The following is an 18,091-nucleotide window of genomic DNA, read 5'->3' on the forward strand; positions in this document are numbered from 1 at the left end:
GACGCAGAAAATAGAGATGACATTGGCCCTTCCTGTAGAGGGCGTCAGTGTTCTTAGCCCAGTTTAGTTTATTGTCAGTGTAAACTCCAAGATATTTGTAGTTTTCCACAGTGTCCACATTGACCCCCTGATAAACACAGGGGTCACCGGTGCCTTGTTCCTCCTACGATGCTGAAATGAACAGTTACTGCTGTTGTCGCTAAAATGGATAAGTGGTCTGCAGCAGAGAATAATTTTAAGGGTAATGAAATGTTAATATCACTTTCACAAGTTAAACAGGGCTTCAGAATTTTCAGATCCATGACAAAACCATATTAATCTTGCTAAAGAAAAAGATCATGGGTTACAAGTTTCTTTTTTTTTGTGTGTAATTTCCTTCATTAAAGTGTGATCTAATGCAGGGCGCATCAAGTGCCATACCCTTGGGCAAATGTAAAAAAAAATGGTTGCATGTCCGAGTAATAGGACATAGCTGCCAGTGTACCATAGCTCATAGAAATTCTCACACCTCACTCATTACTCTTGAAACTTATTTTTTTTGCCCCTATCCCATATCCCACTGACCATTTAAGAGACTAATATGTCAAAAACTAGCAAAATGTGATGAATAATTTTACATTTGATTTGCAGATAGCTCTGTCTTAATGAGAATAAATTGCTCCTTTAAAATTTTCCTTTGAATATTTACGTTAAACATTTTAATTACTGATGTTTTATTCACATTTTGTGTGGTCAGTAGTTTTTTTTTGTTTAATACAAGTTTAATACAACAGATTATATAGAGGCAGCTTGTGTGCACCACCCTGTTACCACTTTGTCACATGATTGAATAACATGCTTGTTGCTTTGTGGTATAATACAATAATTCACTTTTATTTGAAACTTTGATGTGAATTGGTAATTTCAAGTCAAACTCATATTTCAATATTTTGCATCTAAAGTACAAAAAAAGATTAAATTGCAAAATGTCTATTAATGGTTTTCAAAAACAAATGCAAACTGGTAGAAAAACATTAGATTTTGGAAATGTATTTAATGTGTTACTACTCAAATGGTGTACATGGTCTGGTGGTACAAAAATGGTTCACGTCTTAATAGAAAGGATAATATTACTAATGGCTGAGGTAGGAAATATGTTTTTCTGAGGATTAACATGTCTTTAAAGTTGCAGATTAAAAAAGTTTGTATTTATTAAAAACATTGGAAATTGCAATGTGGAAATGGCACCTGTTTCATAAAATGTCAAATGGTGCATTTGGTTTCTGTGGGAGCATTACTGAACATTGATTTGCGTCATTTCATGGAAACTGTATCCTAATCTTTTATTACTATACCCCCTTGTCTGTAGCTATTTCATCTTGAAAAGATTATATTTCATATCCTCATCCACCATAAGAAATTCAGTATACATCATATTCCCAAGAAGACTCTTGTTTCATTTGTATTGCTAGGCTTAAATGAACACTGTATGTAGGAAGTCAGCGCTGGGGATTTTCCAGAGCACTAACAATGCTTACTTGTAAAGAAAATGCTGTTAACAATGGTGCAGAAAACACAACCTGCAGCATTTTTTAAAGAAAAGAAGCACAATAGAGATGTTGGGGGAGGGCCCATTGTATGAAGTGGATGGAGAACCATTGAGAAAAAGGAACCATGAGAAAGCAGCTGAGGTGACCATGTTGTCACTCAATGCGAGTGTTACTTCACAAGATAATGCTATCGATCAACAGAGGTGAGTAGCGTAGCCTGAACTCATACTTGTGTAAAACCATTAAAACAACGACTCAAGTAGCCAAGCTAAATAAAAAGCTTAAACAAAAAATTTAATTTTAAGTAAATAGGGTAAAGAGTTTTACTTTAGAGTCAAAAACATTATGCTCAATGTCTTCTTATGTAAGAAGCGTGAGAAAATTAGTCCCTTCTTATGCTGAGAAGGATGGATGTGATAATGAACATGTGAATAAAAAACATGTATTCTGAAAGAACAGTAATGTCAGTAATTATTAGAAGTGTCTACATTACCTCAAAAAGGTTTATGCTTATGCTTAATGCTTGACATCAAAGAATAGACTAACATCTAAGAAGAACACTAAAGCTTTATTTTAAATTATTAAGGTGCAGCAGGAGCATGGGTTAAAATAAAATGGGTAGATGTTCAGTCATGGCTTGACTTTTGTTGATGACTTGATGTGAAATATGTTTATTGTCTGATGTATATTGTTTTCCATAGGGAAATGGAAATGTAATACATTTTAGAGCAATAACCGAATGATTTGCATCTTATTTTTAGTAACATGAAACAAACAAACAGCAAATCCAATACTGTGAAAAAATGTTTGGACAGTGAAATCAGAATTATTTGTTTTGTAAGCTTTGAAGCTTGCTGTAAATATATAGTGAAGAAAACATCAAACTTGGAGAAACAATGCAAACTAACATAGTATGTAACATGGCATAGTATGGATATTTTCAAGGTATTGGTGCTGTGGTTGCTCAGCGGTTAGAGCTCCAGGCTATTAATGACAGGGTTGTGTGTTCGATACCCGGGCTTGGCAAGCTGCCACTGCCACTTGACCCTCTCTGCTCCCTGGGTGCCGCACATGCTCACTGTCCACTGTGTGTGTTTCCCTGGTGGGTATGTGTGTGTTCACTGTACAGGTGGGATAAATGCGGAACCCAAATTCCATCTGTGCCTGTTACAAATGGTCAATGTGAATGTTTAATGTTTTTAAAGTAAACTTTGACTTACTGCCTCACTTGCTCTGTCTAACTCTCTACCCACAGAAAGGACTACGTGGCCAGCACCATATCCTATGGCAATAATTCCATTGACACCTGCACTAATATTGACTACCTTATGAAGCTGCACTACCTACCTGTCATGTATGGAACAATTTTTGTAGTTGGTATACTGGGTAATGTGACATCGTTACTCGTTTATCTGATAAAGGTGCGCCCCTGGAAAAGTAGCAGCATCATCCTGGTCAACCTGGCCACCACTGACCTCTTGTATATGCTTAGCATGCCATTTTTAATCTACTATTATTCGCAAGGTGACTCCTGGACATTGAGTGACTTCATGTGCCGCTTTGTGCGCTTTGGCTTCCACTTCAATCTCTATGGCAGCATTCTCTTCCTCACCTGTCTGGCTGTATTCCGCTATGTTGGCATAGTGCACCCACTACAAGCTGCCAGGATTCAGCAAAAGCGATGGGGTTTACTTGCATGTGTTCTGACCTGGACTTTGGCAGCTGCACTACTGGCACCCATCTTCAATATGATCTTTACTGTAAAGGAGAACAACATAACCCACTGCCTAGACTTGGCCAGCAACGAGCCATCACAAGTATGGTGGTATAGCTGGATGCTGACAGCACTAGGCTTCTTGCTACCCTTATTAACGGTATGTTTATGCTACATGCGCATAGCAAAAGAGTTAGCAAGGGGTCCACACACTCAAAGTAGGAGTCGTAGTCGGGCGAGGAAGCTCATTGCACTAATTATGATCTGTTTTGTGTTTTGTTTTTTTCCCTTCCATGTACTGCGCATGCTAAGAATATACACAAGACTCACTCCTGATTCTTCCTGCATAATAGAAAGATGGGTGCATGCTGTTTATGTGGCCTCAAGGCCAGTGGCAGCACTCAATATAGTCTTTAACTTGGGTCTGTACACACTTGCTGGTGATCGCTTTAAGCAGGCATTTTTAAGTCTATTTTTTAACAGATTTCAAGGAAGATGTTCAATAATGCAATGAGTGTTCCACATCCCTGCAGCTTTTGTTCCAAGCTTTTAATCCATATCCAAATTGTATGGACAATCAAATCTCATCTTTTCTATTCAAGGATCAAAATGATCTTTTATATTTTGTCCTACTTTTTTTTTTATTTTTTAGAAAATGTGGATAAAGGTGATCCAGATATCACAGGATAAGGATTTTAAGAAGGGGGATACTTATATTCGCCATCTGCACACTTGCAGTAATTACAGTTATAAACAAACAAATCTTTTTTTTTTATTATACTGTAAAAACAGTTTGTCTGGTCTGCCTTAAAATGTTAGGTTCATTGAACTTCTAATACTAAGGTAACAGAACAATGTGTATTTTCCATTCTATTATTTGAAAATCAATTTATTCAAATCTTTAACACAACTTTTTATAAATGTGTTTCAAATATGTTTTGAGGTTAGAATTCAGGGTGCCTCATATTCACAACAGCTATGAACACAACAGAGATGATATAGTTTCGGCATCTGCTTCACTTTAACTGACAATATCCCCATAAGCAGTAAACCTACTTCAAAACTGTTTCTAATTAGTGAATGCTTACAGATATTTGGTAACAATCCCATCCTGCAGAATGCGTTCTAGGATTGTGAAGAAGCCATTGAGATTAAGGTTGAAATGTTATGTTAAATGTTATACTCCTCAGTTGAGCTATGTTGCTAGCCTTATCCTTTTACAAGTTGCATCCATATTTAGTTTTGTTGAAAATAAAATGAAATCAGAAAGCTGATCCTATGGACTTACTGTAATGCTATGGCATTACACGCAAAGCTGTGTGTTTTTTTATGACAGTATTTCGTATGTTACACTTTCAGGAACAACATGACAGTAACTAATGAATAGACTGATTTAAAGAGAATGTTGTGCAACATTATTATTATTATTATTATAATATAATATATATATAATGGTGTTATTCCATGGCTAACTTTGTTGTGTAGGTCTTGAAAATTGCACGGTGTCAGACTTTTCTGCTCAAAAAGGCATATTGATAGACTTGACTGATTAGCACTATGCCATTCTGAAATCTTATTGTTGTGTCTGTACTGAGAGACTGAGTAATCACATGGGAGAGGGAGCTAAGGATAGGAAACAGAAAACGGAAAGTTTAGTTTATTGGCCCAATCACATTGTTTAACACCAACCCGTGTTAGTCCTGCATAATGCATTCGGCAAAACAAAGTCAGCGCAAGAGTTTGTTTCCTAACCACCGGCCCTTGGAACATGCTAGTCTGCGGCCCATTGGTTATTTATTTTACTGACACAGGGCTGGCCCAATCATATTATGAAACACCTCCTCCCTGTGTGTGCCAGTGTGCAGTGCAATGTAGGATGAATGCAACGTTATCCGCTAGGATTTTGAGATGGAGAGAAAATTCAAAGGAACAAGAGTCTTGTTGACGACCAAAAGTTTGTGATCAGTCAAGAATACCTGACCAGTTTACTTGACATGAATTTCATGCGTTGCTGGTCTGTTAGGAGTGTCAGAAAGGACTGTTCATAGACGTATGACAGACTACAATCTCTCCGTTAGGGCACACTACAGTACTCTCTCGGATGAAGAGCTGGACACACTGGTGTCTGATGTTACGTCCAGAATGCCACACTCTGGCTATAGGATGGTGAAGGGCGTCTTGGCGGCTGAAGGGCACAGAGTACAGTATGACCATGTTAGAGCATTGCCTCTTTACGTTGACACACTCAGAGTCCTGTCCAGGATGACGAAGATGGGTTGCGTTGTCCGAAGAAGATATTTAGATCCAGGTCCAAGGTCAATGACGCACATTGATACGTATCATAAACTAATTAGCTATGTGTCATTTTATGTTCCTAAAGCTATTAAACTACGTGAAGGTGTTATCTGGTGGACAAATTTGGCTTCCCTTCTAGGTATGTTCCAATAATCTTTAAAAATGTGCACATAATGACTGTTAATTACATTGTCATTTTGTTCCAATAAATGTTGAGCATATTGTAATAATGTTTTACATTTTTAATAAAATCTGCTTGAAGTATTAAACATACTTAAATGTTTTCATCATTGTTTCAGCCAACCCCATGATCTTACCATTGCTAGTGCTTTGCTTAGTAGCAACAGAAATATGTAGTATTAAGTTTTAATAATTGTGCTATTATAAATTCTGCAACATTCTAGAGTGAGGGGGAAATCAGGGAGTTGAGAATGTCCAAATAGCACGCCTCATGTTCACAGTCTGTGCAACGGGGAGGAGCAGTTTCATTTCTGGAAAAAGTGTCAATAACCAGCGGTGCGTCCAATTACAATAAATATGTATCAGACATTCTTATATTCTCTTTAATCCTGGGAGGATGTTGTGTGTTGGGTTTATGTCCAACATACTTTGATGATTTTCCTGCTCTTGCAACAATTAACCATTTTAATTGATTAACAAATTACATGTGTTTACAAGACCATTTTGTATAGTAAATAGAAGCTGCTGTCTTGTGATAAAGTCTGAGGTGCAGTACTTTTACTTTTTAGTATTGAGGGATTATGGAGAGATATGTGGACTGCAGTGACCAGTGTGTACTACAATGTCCTCCACTATCTTAAGGAAGACAACTATCTTGACACAGACCAAACTCATCTTTTTGTTGCTATTACACCTTTGTACCAAGAATTCGAGATGACCTGGTTTTGTTAGGACAATCATCCCTTAAGAACAGCTGTGGGCAATAGGACACGTTTATCAGCCAGTTATGTAACAGCCCGCAAACAAATTAGTAGGGTATTTGTGGACAGTTTAAAAGCTGTTTATTCAAATTGTATCTAATGATTTTTAAATGAGCAAACTTTTCATCCAGAGCCATGGATATGCCATGGATATGCCATGTTACCCATCACATATCCTTTTTTACTTTAATCTATTTTGAGGTTTTGGTCAACGTGTTTCAACGTGTTGTCAATTCTGTGTCCAATATTTTGTTAAATGAAAATGTGTATATGGTTTCAAAAAGAAGCCAGCACCCTGATATCTCAGTATTCTTGATGGTTCATAATATGTAATAAGATCTCGCAGGTACTCAGAAGCGAGGCCATGTAGGGCTTTGTATGTTGTAGAAGAGAATTTCTAGAATTACTCTTAGTGCACCGCATGTTGTTTACGGTTTATTGTTATCAATAAACTCTCTCGCCTTGGTCCATCCCCTGCGAGTGTTCTCCCGTCATTGTCAGACCGAGTGGATCATGACAGCGTGTACTAGCTTTTCTGCATCCTGTAGAGATAGAGAATTTCTTAGTTTGGCAATGTTCCTAAGATGCATAAAGGCTGTCCTACTAATATTAGCTATATATTGCTCAAATAATAAGATTTTTAGCTGCTAGACCAGAAATAATGGAAGTATTAGCCAAGTGTAGCATTTTGTCTGATAGTCTTTTGGACCTAAAAGGAGAACCTCGGTTTTGTATCCTTTACACATGCCTCAATTTTCTTTAATCTAAATTTATCGTCAGGTTTGGCTGATATATAGAGCTGTGTGTCATCTGCATAACAAAGAAGTATCTTGTCACTCCTTCGCCAACAGCAATATCTCCTAATATGGAAAACACCAAACACTTAACAAAACAAAACAGAAAAAAACTGTCTTAATCGATATACAACAGGAATATTAATTTACATTCCAGTGGCTTTGGTGATTCTTCTGCTCAAACAAACAGATTGAACCTGATGATTACTAGGAAAACAAAAAGGAAAATATGTTTTCTCTTCAGATTCAGCTGTATGTAAATCCAAATGCGTTGAGCATTATTTGGTCTACGCCAATGAATGAAACAGAAATAACTGTCCATGGTTGGTATCAATTCAATTGGTATTCAATTTGTTAAACAGCAATGTCAAACTAGAAATCTCCACAGTGTAAGTGTGCACAATTTATACTGGTATATACAGTCAAGTCAAGTTCCATCTGAAGAGGAGCTATGTATGCTATGAACTCCTTTACCACTCTGACTTGCAGTTTTCAAGAGCTTCCACCATCATCAATTTCTTACCAGGACTAAAACAAATCACTTTACTTCAGATGTAATTTAGGAGTTGGGTTTTGACTGTATCAAACAGGGAACAGAAACATCTGTTGAGAATAGTAAGACTAGGTTTTTAAAAAATGACATCAAACAAATATACCTCTATGTATGTTGCATTTTCATAAATGTATGCCGTCCTACACCCCAACCCAGCTTGCTTGCAGAACTTAAAATATGTGGTTCTGAAGAACTTTTGATGCACTTACCTCTTTGGGATTCATCCTTCGTTTCCTCCACCACAAACGTGGCTCCACTGCACTTCACAGCCACAAACGCGAGTGAGGCAGCGCTGTGATTGGTTAAACGCTGCTTTCGACTGCTCTGAAAAGTTTATTTTTCCTGGGAAACCCGGATGTTTCAGCTCAGCCTTCACTGTTAGCTGCTCTTTTTTTTTATAGCCTACATTTTGTATTATTTGTATCACCTGTATGCAAATCTTGGCAGGGTAGTTGTCTGTATTCATTTACTTTTTTCACCATTAAGTTAACATTTACATTAATTATATTAAACAAACATGAACATTTGTAAATTGCGGAGTGAAATGATTTGTATAAACACTTTGAATTTAAACACAAAGGTGGAAATATTGCTTTTGGAAATAATATCAGATTTATATATATTTATATATTTATTTATATATTTATACAATTAATAATAGTAACCTGAGCCAGGCTTGGCTTAAAAAGCCTGGCTTACTGAGTTAGCTTGCTTTGTGGAATAGCTCCCAAGATTCTTCTTCTGTTTGCCCCACCTGGTAAACATCTAACTGAAAGAAACCAAGGTAGCCCTCTTCTTTGTCCTAACAAAGGATAGCCAGCTCTTGATCGACCTAGCTCTTAAGAACCTTTAGAATTTCAGCTTGACATCTAATCAGTGTTTCCACAAAGATACTTTCTTCAAATCACACTTGCAATGGGTGGTCACAACCTGAATGAAAATAAAGCAAACATTTCCTTTACTTGTAACTGTGAACAACTTTTCCTGGACCAGAAACCAGAAGGGGAAGCATTCCCAGAAGCAAAACCTGGACAGCATGTCAAGAATCTTCATTTCTCAAGTAGAGAAATTCCTGAATTAGCTGAGGACGACAACCACTGGATATTTGGGGGAAAAAAACATCACGTGAGACTGGACTTTAACATCTGGGCTTAGTTTAGATAACGAATCCTTAAAGTTTTATGCATTTTAATGTAATTTTCTTTCTGAAAGAACCTGTAACTGTTGTTGGACCCTGCAAACTCTTTATTCATCATCATTTTGACTACTTTGAAAGGTGAAGGTAATTCTAAAGAAAAATATTTTGTATAATAAAAAGTTGATAGAAATGCAATTTTCTTGTGAGAAAAAATGTTAGGACTTTTATTAAACTTTTATGTTGACAGCCATTTATGTACAATGCCATGTTTATTCAAATGTGTCATTTTCGATCGTTGCATGTTTTGATTTGGGTCACCTGAGAGCTGGGGTATAAAGGGAGCAAACGCTATCATCTCGGTGCCGAGAATTATACTTGCTATGCCAAGCTGTATGGTTGGCTTCATGTTCACGTGAGTCATAGTCGTCTATGGTGTTTCTCTCGAGGACTTTCGATGAGAGTCTGTTCACGTTCAGGAGTAAATTGCTTCTTGGTTCGCAGGTTGGTTGCCTTGAGGATTTGGCGGCCAATCCCGTTGTTCTAAGTCACGTAAGTTTAGTTGCGCCTGACGAGCGCGGTGTTACGTTTGTTTTGTTCTTCCCTATCTCGCCTGGCTCCCTGGCTACCAACCAGCCTCAGGTGGCTTTCATGTTTTGCCCATGTTAGTTTGTCACGTTTGTTTTGTTAATTCATTTTTCCTTGTTATTGCTGCGTTCTTATTTCCCCTTTTTGGTTTAATAAAGTCTTGCATCACACCGTCCCTGCGAGTGTTCACCCGTCATTGTCTGATCTAGCCAGTCATGACACACCGCATAAGCTTATAATTAGAACATGGTTAGAGAATTTGAGAAGCCTGTTTTATTTCAAACTCTCATTTAGTTCTATTGGCTTGACTGTGGAAACGAGGTTCAATGAGCTCTCTAAAGAAGGGGGATTTAAAAAATCTCTCTGGAGCATTAAATTGGGTCTTGTGACACAATTGTATTTGTACGTGAGGCAAATACTATGTACAAATAAAACTTGAATACTACAATAACATACTACCTGGTAGATTGAGAGGGAGAGAAAGTGCAGCAACTTAAATCTTCTATTTGCATGCAATCTCTCTTTCCAAACACTTGAACAACCACATTAGTTTATAGTTATAAAGCTAAGCACATCAGCAGCTTTAACTCATGTGTTCTTAAACAGTCAGCTTCACTCTTTGTTTTAGCCAAGAGACTAACTGCCCTTATTAACATGTAGTGCCGCCATGTTTAAACATTCAAAATCCACGCTTTTTTCCTTCTTTGTTCACGGAACAAAGTAAATCTCCGCCACTTATCGCATTATCGAGTGAGAAAGCGCACGCAAACTCTATCGCCCAAACTTTGCAAAAAGACCAAAAAGGACAAAAAGGGAATGCAAAAAGTTCACGAGATATTCAAAGTCATATTAGAATAGTTTTTAACATGAGCAAGTAGGTTTCATTTGATATATGAAACTAGGAACCATAATTGATAAAGTTTAACATTTATACATGTAGAAATATTCTGTAGCTCACTAATCGCAGCACCTAATGTTTGTTATATTTATTGATAAATACCATAGTTTTTGTTTAGTGGATTTATTAGAGTAGTGTTGTAATAGTTAGTATAGTAGTTAGTGTTCCCTGTACAGTGCACTGTATAATAACAATAATAATAAGAATAACTAATAATACCAGAACAACACATAAAAAAAGAAAGTCCAATCTGATATTATCTTATTAATTTTATTACATCAGTGTTACAAATGTAGTTTTTCCTTTTCCTGTAAAGTTACCATTTTGGAGATATGGTTTTGCTCCAGCAGTATATATAATGCACTTGAAATAAAGGAATACATAATTTTTTGAGGAATGCCACAAAAGAACCACCTTTATTTCCATAAAGAACCTTTTTTTTAAAAGATGTGGTGAGTAAAGTAAACTAACACCTGGTTAGTAATAATGACTCACTCTGGTCGACATTCAACGATGTTCATTTGAATTCAGATTACAGAGTTGATTGTGGGAGATTGGAGAATTCCATTGAAAATGTGAAATTCCAGAGTTTAGGGCAAAACCAAAGCACTGTCTAAAGTACATTGTATTTAAGCATTGTTACATCCTATTGAAAAACTTGTTTGGTCTCTTTTTATGATAGATCTACTGTGGCAAGAGCTACCTGTAGGTTCTGTGATGACATTTTATGATCATTGGAAACTTCTTTACACAGCTTGTGGTTTTAAGTACCTTGGGTTTTAGGAAAAGTGAGATCAATCGCAGGTTAGGTGCAGCAGCTGCAGTAATGTGGTGGTAAAGAGAGCTAATTTTAGCAGTCAATCTGTCCCCTCATGGATGGTCATGATAGAGTGGGTAACACTTATCCGAGGGAGGCTCAGAGTAGAGCCACTGCTCAACTGCATTAAGATGAGCCAGCAGAGTTGGTTCTGACATCTTATAAGGATGTCCCTGGTCACCTGCCGTTGGAGGTGTATCTGGTATGATCAACTGAGAGGAGACCCAAGAGAAGGTACTGGACCCCTAGTGGGATTATCTCCCGGTTAGCCTTTAAGTGCTTGGGGATCCCCCTGCTGGCCATTTAAGAGCGGAGGACCCATTTTAGATCTGCTGTAAACCTTGGATTAGCATAAGCATATAAGTCAGCATTTACACTGTACTTTATAACTCACTGAGCCGATGCATGGACCTCCAAATTGCATCTTATGGCTATATATTATACATTTATCATTTTAAATAAAAAAGGAAGAGAAAAGGCAAAGTCTCTCTCTTTCTCTGTCATGTTTGAAGTGTTTTAATATTTGCTAGAAATTGAGCATGTGTGTCTACAGGAGCATGAAAGGACTTACTATGGACAAGCCCACAAGAGATACATTTTATTTTCCTTACATTATATTAGTCATTATTCATTTTAATAGTCAGAAAAGTCAGATTCTAACTAAGGGGTTTATACAATCTTACATTCATTTAAATACTGTCAAATGGTAAATCATCAACAGAAACAATAATTTTTTTTTTTTTTTTTTTTTTTACAGAAATAGTGTGTCTATGTTCGTTTGGGTTAGTGGTGTTCTTGCTATCAAACAAAGGCTCTTGGAAAAATCAAGAGCCATAGTTGCTTATTAGGAGGGATGTGCTGGTTTCCATAACAAAATAAAATAAATAAAATAAAAAGAAAATGCATTGAAAGGACCCTACCCCAATCATTTAACCCACCAATGAATTTATTCTACTGTTCTGTTTAGCTGGCCAAAATGAGCAAAGCAGTCCTTTTTTGCAGTTCCCAAGATGCCTAGAAAGTTTAGAAAAAACCTACCTCTGATGTAGAAAGTTACTGACATTTACTTAAACAGTTCATTAATCCTTTCACACCGCAATAGGTAGAAACATTACATTAGTGTACACCACAGTTAATACGTTTGAAGTATGTTTAAAATGTGGAGAAAAACTTTGGATATGAATGTGCTGTTGAACACAAAAAGAGGTTTTTCAGTGTAGAAATCAAAGAAACTTATTTTTCACACTGTTCTGTAAAAGTGTTTCATCCCTAGTGAAAGAGGATATGAGATTAATTATGCCAGACTTTATTATACTACAGTGCACTAAAGTGTACTTTAGCCACACTAATGATCAGTGCACTTGAGTTCTAAAACATAAATAGACTATTTGTGTCCTCCGTACTCCTAACAGTATGTTGGCCACTCTCTGGATAAGAGTGTCAGCTAAATGCTGTAAATGTAAGTGTGCTTTTAAACAGACACTAAATATTAAATAAATGTGTATACCAAAACTACCTATTAGGTCCTCTGGCCTCCTTGGGAGTTTTTAGTGGTTCTAGGTTTAGAAGTGGGAGTTTTAGAAGATGCTAATTTTGAGTACTTAATTATCACTTACTACAGCTACAGTAATACTCTCTTGGATGGGAACAGCTTTGAGTATGCGGTGCTTGTCAGTCTACTTCCAGGTCCATGAGCTTGACGCGAGAGCGTGGAGTGTGTGTAGTGTTTCTGCAGCAGCACTGAGCACATACAAGGCCCAGAATGAGGGAGATGAGACCCACAGAGAGGGATGCACATGTCCCATACAGCAAAGGTAACTTCATCGAATCCCAGACTTCAAAAAAAGAACAAATTTAAATGAATACCATGTCTTCAAATTTGAAGATGAACTTTACACTACATAAAGTATAATTGCAAATGTCAGCTACCATACCATGTGGAAAGCTTGGGCTCGATTCATAGCCTGGGTGACTATGCTGCACTACACCAACAAGACTCCTAACAGTACGTTGGCCACTCTCTGGATAAGAGTGTCAGCTAAATGCTGTAAATGTAAGTGTGCTTTTAAAATAACTGGGGTGCATAATAGAAAGCTCTAAATAATTTTCAATAGTTTTGTGGTCAAGTATTTGTTAATAAAAAAATAAAACACTAGTCGCAAGCAGTTGCCTTCTCTACAAACTTTAAACCTATAAATAAAACTATAATGGAGTAAGAAAAACAATTTGTGAAATTGACAGGATCTAGAGAAGCTCATGTACTGAACCTAAGCTAAACTAAACTATAGAACCTATGATGTCAACAATTAAGAGAAACGAGTACTACTCACATGCAAACTTGACATTAATAAAAATCTTCTTGGATATGATGTCTGGCTCCTTGCTCCAGACCCCTGATGTGCTTGATCGTATCCAAGGTGTGGCAGTGCAGTAGTACTCTCCTGCATCACTGTCCTGGATCCCGTGAATATTGAGGGCAAATTTTTGGGGTCTCAGTCGCTCCAGACTGCAGTCACTGGAGTCATTACGAGGGCTCTTTCTCACCATGCCCCAGCGATCCATACTTGCCAACACAATGAGACTGCCTGATCCCCATAATCGATTCTGATACCAATGGATCTCATATGCTATATCATCTAGATGAGGAGAGAGATAAAAATTATTTTTAATGAAAACATGCACCATATAAATAACCAGTAAAGTATGATGTTTATGTTGGTTTCATATGAACACAAAGAACAAGTTTTTACATTTGATTTTGTGCAAACTTGTGTGCTTACTAGCAGAATAATGCAGTTATCACATTTGCTTAATGAATAAGATAATTTGGGCATGTATGGAGAGGAGATATGTAATGAGGTCTCGAGGTTCATTTTGAGTTGTTTTGTTCAAACACGTTTTGTAAATGTTGAATGTTCTATATTTTAATATTTTTTTAGGGACAGTGCTTAATTGCTTAAAGTTGTCAGACAAACATCGAATATTGAATCTGTAATCAATGTATTAATTCAATTTCAGCATACTGTAACAATTGTTTTATTTGACCCCAGGAAAAGAATAATGTCCCTAAATCCTCACATTTAAACAGCTGTATTTTAAAGATACAACCGTATTACAACTGTTGTTGTAATACAGATGTAGTGCTAATGCAGCCCAACATACATCATTGATCATAGCCATAACTAGAACTGGTGATTGCATGTTTCAGTGATAAGCTTGTTGATAAATAATCTGAGCAGTTAAAAAAATCTGTGGATGTTGTTGATAAAAACTTTTTAAACAACTTTAAGATTAAAAAAGAGGTTGCTACCGTGATTGTATAGATTGGTACTTATTTCCTGCCTTTGAGTGTGCAAGAAATCATTTATGCAATCTTCAGATTCCCCATTGACACACCAAAGTGAGTGTGTTGCCTTGTGGCTCACAGATTGTGATCACAGATTATTCATCATCCATTACACCACACTTTAGAAAGGACATATAAGATTTAGCTTACGTGTTTTTGTCAAATACTACCATCAGTACTAAATATGCAATGTGTTGACAACAGAGCAGTAACCCAGTAACCAGTGTTAGGAGAAAGAAGAAGGATGAGTACAACCCCAAGAGTATCATCCCAACCGTGAATCATACTAGCATACAGGGTGAAAACAGGATGGTGCCAACATCCTACTTCCTTCAGTAAGGGCATTCAAGAGGAATTGTGGCTGGGTAGCCAGGGCAACTAAGAAGTTACTCCGAAAGAAGCATTTCAAGGCCCTGGAGTTGCCTAGTCAGTCTCCAGACCTGAACCCAAAAGGAAATCTTTGGAGGGAGCTGAAACTCAATGGAGGAAGCTGAAACTCAATGTTGCCCAGCGACAGCCCCGAAACCTGGGAGATCTGGAGAAGATTTGTACGGAGGAGTGGGCCAAAATCCTTGCTGCAGTGTGTACAAACTTGGTCAAGAACTACAGGAAATGGCTTTCAAGGTAGCGCTGGATAGTTAGGCTGCATAAAAAACATCTCTCCCAGTCAGGTCAGTTAAAATCAGAGGTTTGTTTAATTCTAAAGTCAAATATGGTAGGGGAAAACAAAGAAAGTCAGAGGGAATCGGTACCACGAAGAGATACAGAAGAAGGATCAGGGGGGTGTATGTAAAAAAAACTAAGCTGGAGAGCCTGGGTTGGATGCTATCAAACGCTATCTACAGTGCAGGCAGTATGCTCCTAGATTCAGCAGCATTTAACAAAACTGGCAATCTAGAGAGGGCATCGGCATTAAGGGCGTTGGGGATCTCTCTGAGCCTCCATCCTGAGGGTCACCCATACCTATAAATGATGGCATAAAATAAGGTTTATAGCGATTGCTAATGAGGATCAGCTGTGGCAGCGGGAGAGGAGGGAGACGGATGTTTTGAAAAGGGGGGATGTATGGAGATGGTGGCGAGCTAGAGCTGGGGGTAAAGCTGCATTGTGGCAGTTCGTTGTGGGCCAATGCTAGATCATGGTTACCAGCAGGGTTGGGAAGGTTGAAACTGCTCTGAGTCTAAGCGAAATATAGTTAAAACCATTAGAACCATTCGCTTTGGAAGAACGGTCCAATGCAGGCAAAGATGAGTGCAGTGGTGTTATTCGCACCAGACACTGTGTGTGTATTGATATTAGGATGTGCAGAGTGAGGTTGATGTGAAGTGGTTGTAGGGGTAGAGCATTTCACGTGTTGCAGTGAGATAGGTCCTGAACTACCAGCCAGAGTAAATGATATCGCCCCCTTTACTTGTTTTAAAGAATTATAGTCAATATGGAAGTGACCCTGCTGAACATTTATGCCCCTTCAGGTGTCAGGTCCGCGTCGCCGTGCCCGCCCCGGGGGCGGTCCCAAGCCACGGCCCGCAGGCTCTCCTGGGGACTTTTGCTTTGACGTTCAAGTTCATGTCATGTTTCACAGAATCTTAAGTTGATATTCATGTCCATGTCTCATGTCACGGTTTGGTTATTGTCACGTGTGTTTAATCTATGTTCTTTGTTCTGTTTATACGTTTCACCTGAGGCTGTGGTATTTAAGGGGCTAGCGCTAGCTACCTATTGCAGAGAATTAAAGACGCTAAGCCAACCAAGTTCAAGGTTCGAGATCCCTCGAGGACGTAAGAGAGGCTTCCTCGATCTGCTAGATCACGTTAATAGTACAGTTCATGGGTGTGCCTCTGTATCAGGTCTATTCCATGTTTCACCTTCTGGGTTCTGCAGCTGAGCTCTCAGCTCCCTCTTCTACATCTCGTAATTTCCCTAGCACCTGACGAGCGCAGCCTTAGTTTTCCCGTATTTCCCCAGGCTCTGCCTGTTGGTTTCAGTTATCGTTCCGCATCCCTTTCATGCCCTCACCGCTAGCCTAGCTCCCAGAGTCCCACCAGCCTTAGGTGTGTGTTTTGTTTTGCCCACGTTGAGTTGTCACGGTTGTGTTTGGTTGTTCCTTTGTCCCTGTAATATTGCTGCGTTTTCTTGTGTTTACCCGTTTTATTTGTTAATAAAACACTCTCGCATCGAGCTATCCCCTGCGAGTGTTCACCCTCATTGTCTGACCTAGCCCGTCATGACAGAATTCTCGGCCGAATACCTTCCAATACCATGGAAGCCAGGCTGTTCGCGCCCAAGGACAGCAGCACCACACCCAGCAGAGTGTGTCTGAGACCGTTAGTCGCGTGGTGCAGCAACAGGTGGACCAACGGCAGCAAGTCGCCCAACTAGTGGGCGACATTCAGGGGCTCACAAAGCGGTTCCAAGCTTCAGTGAAGTCCGCTAGCGCTCCCTGCCACGTCACGTTATCCCCTAGTCCGTATCCGGTGGGCAGACCGGATACATATTCTGGCAATCCTGAGCCTAGCGAGGGGTTCTTGTTTCATTGCTTGGTTTATTTAAGTAGCCACGCAGCCGGCACTGACCAGGCGAAAATCGCCTTTCTTGTATCCCGTCTCGCTGGCGAAGCTCGGGATTGGGCCACTGCCTCCTGGGAGGAGCTTAGCGTGAAGCCCTTCTCGGAGTACCTTAAGCAATTTAAGGCGGTGTTTCAGCATCCCCGAGAGTGGGGTCACACAGGGCGACCTGCTGCTGCGGCTGGAGCAGGGCATCAGGTCGGCAGCCCACAATGGTCCCGGCTCCAGTCAAGGCGGCGCCCGTGGTCCCGGCTCAAATCACAACGGCCCCACCCGCCTCTGTTTAAGCAAGTGGTGCCGGTGCCTGCTGCCTAAAGTCCAGCAAGTCCCTGCGACGACTACGGCGCCCTCTGCGTCGGTCCCTGCGACGACTACGGTGCCCTCCGCGTCCGTACCCACGACGACTACGGTGCCCTCCGCGTCGCTTCCAGAGCCTGCGGCCCCTAGGGTTGACTCATGCCATGGACTCCTAGACTCTTGGTTGTTTAAGTTGTTTTGGTCCTGGTTTCTTGTTTTCAAGGTCACGTTCATGTTCCCGTTTTCACCCCAGTCATGTTCTGTTTTTCATGAACATGGAACCGGCGGAGGTGAGTGGACCCCCCATTCACCCGATATGGAGAAAGCTACATCCTTTAAGAAGACAGTATACTTATTATTCAGCTAGGCATAATGTATACTCAAGAACTGATTATTTTATAATGTTCGATTCTGACTTACACAAAATGAAGGATTATTCAATGGATCATGGATAGATCAGATCATGCAGGATTATACATGACAATACAGTTGAATTGTAGTTGCACTTGTGACAGTTGCAACCATTCATGTAAGAATAAACATTCTATAAAAGAAACACTCACATTAAAAGATTAATCATTTTGATATATACATACACACACATTCACACGTACATGTAT

General features: G+C 39.0%; 2 protein-coding genes across 3 annotated transcripts in view; one reads left to right on the forward strand and one right to left on the reverse strand.

Annotated features, from left to right (window-relative positions):
- The first annotated feature begins 1,595 nt into the window (after positions 1-1,595).
- Positions 1,596-5,576, forward strand: LOC140536269 (2-oxoglutarate receptor 1-like). The gene is made up of 4 exons (XM_072657987.1): positions 1,596-1,732; positions 2,785-3,710; positions 5,267-5,442; positions 5,493-5,576. Exons 1-4 carry the CDS (start codon positions 1,596-1,598, stop codon positions 5,574-5,576), a joined length of 1,323 nt encoding a protein of 440 aa, XP_072514088.1.
- Positions 5,577-11,756: 6,180 nt separating this feature from the next.
- The window catches only part of ptgfrnb (prostaglandin F2 receptor inhibitor b), a 38,821-nt gene continuing 32,486 nt past the window's right edge, over positions 11,757-18,091 (reverse strand). For both annotated transcript variants that reach the window (XM_072657051.1, XM_072657050.1), the window contains exons 8-9: positions 13,595-13,900; positions 11,757-13,099 (exon numbers count right to left, since the gene is read on the reverse strand). In XM_072657051.1, coding sequence (XP_072513152.1) covers positions 12,936-13,099; positions 13,595-13,900 — 470 coding nt within the window. In that variant the 3' untranslated portion in view covers positions 11,757-12,935. The remainder of the gene's footprint in view (positions 13,100-13,594; positions 13,901-18,091) is intronic.

The sequence above is a fragment of the Salminus brasiliensis genome, chromosome 15, assembly GCF_030463535.1.
Source record: "Salminus brasiliensis chromosome 15, fSalBra1.hap2, whole genome shotgun sequence".
Lineage (NCBI taxonomy): Eukaryota > Metazoa > Chordata > Actinopteri > Characiformes > Bryconidae > Salminus > Salminus brasiliensis.

Bases quoted from the DNA above. Each gene is read 5' to 3' on its own strand.
- LOC140536269 (XM_072657987.1), top strand. From the start codon at position 1,596: ATGTTGGGGGAGGGCCCATTGTATGAAGTGGATGGAGAACCATTGAGA. The intron at 3,711-5,266 runs GTCTATTTTTTA...CTGGTCTGTTAG, and splicing joins CTTTAAGCAGGCATTTTTAA to GAGTGTCAGAAAGGACTGTT. The intron at 5,443-5,492 runs GTACAGTATGAC...TGACACACTCAG, and splicing joins TGGCGGCTGAAGGGCACAGA to AGTCCTGTCCAGGATGACGA.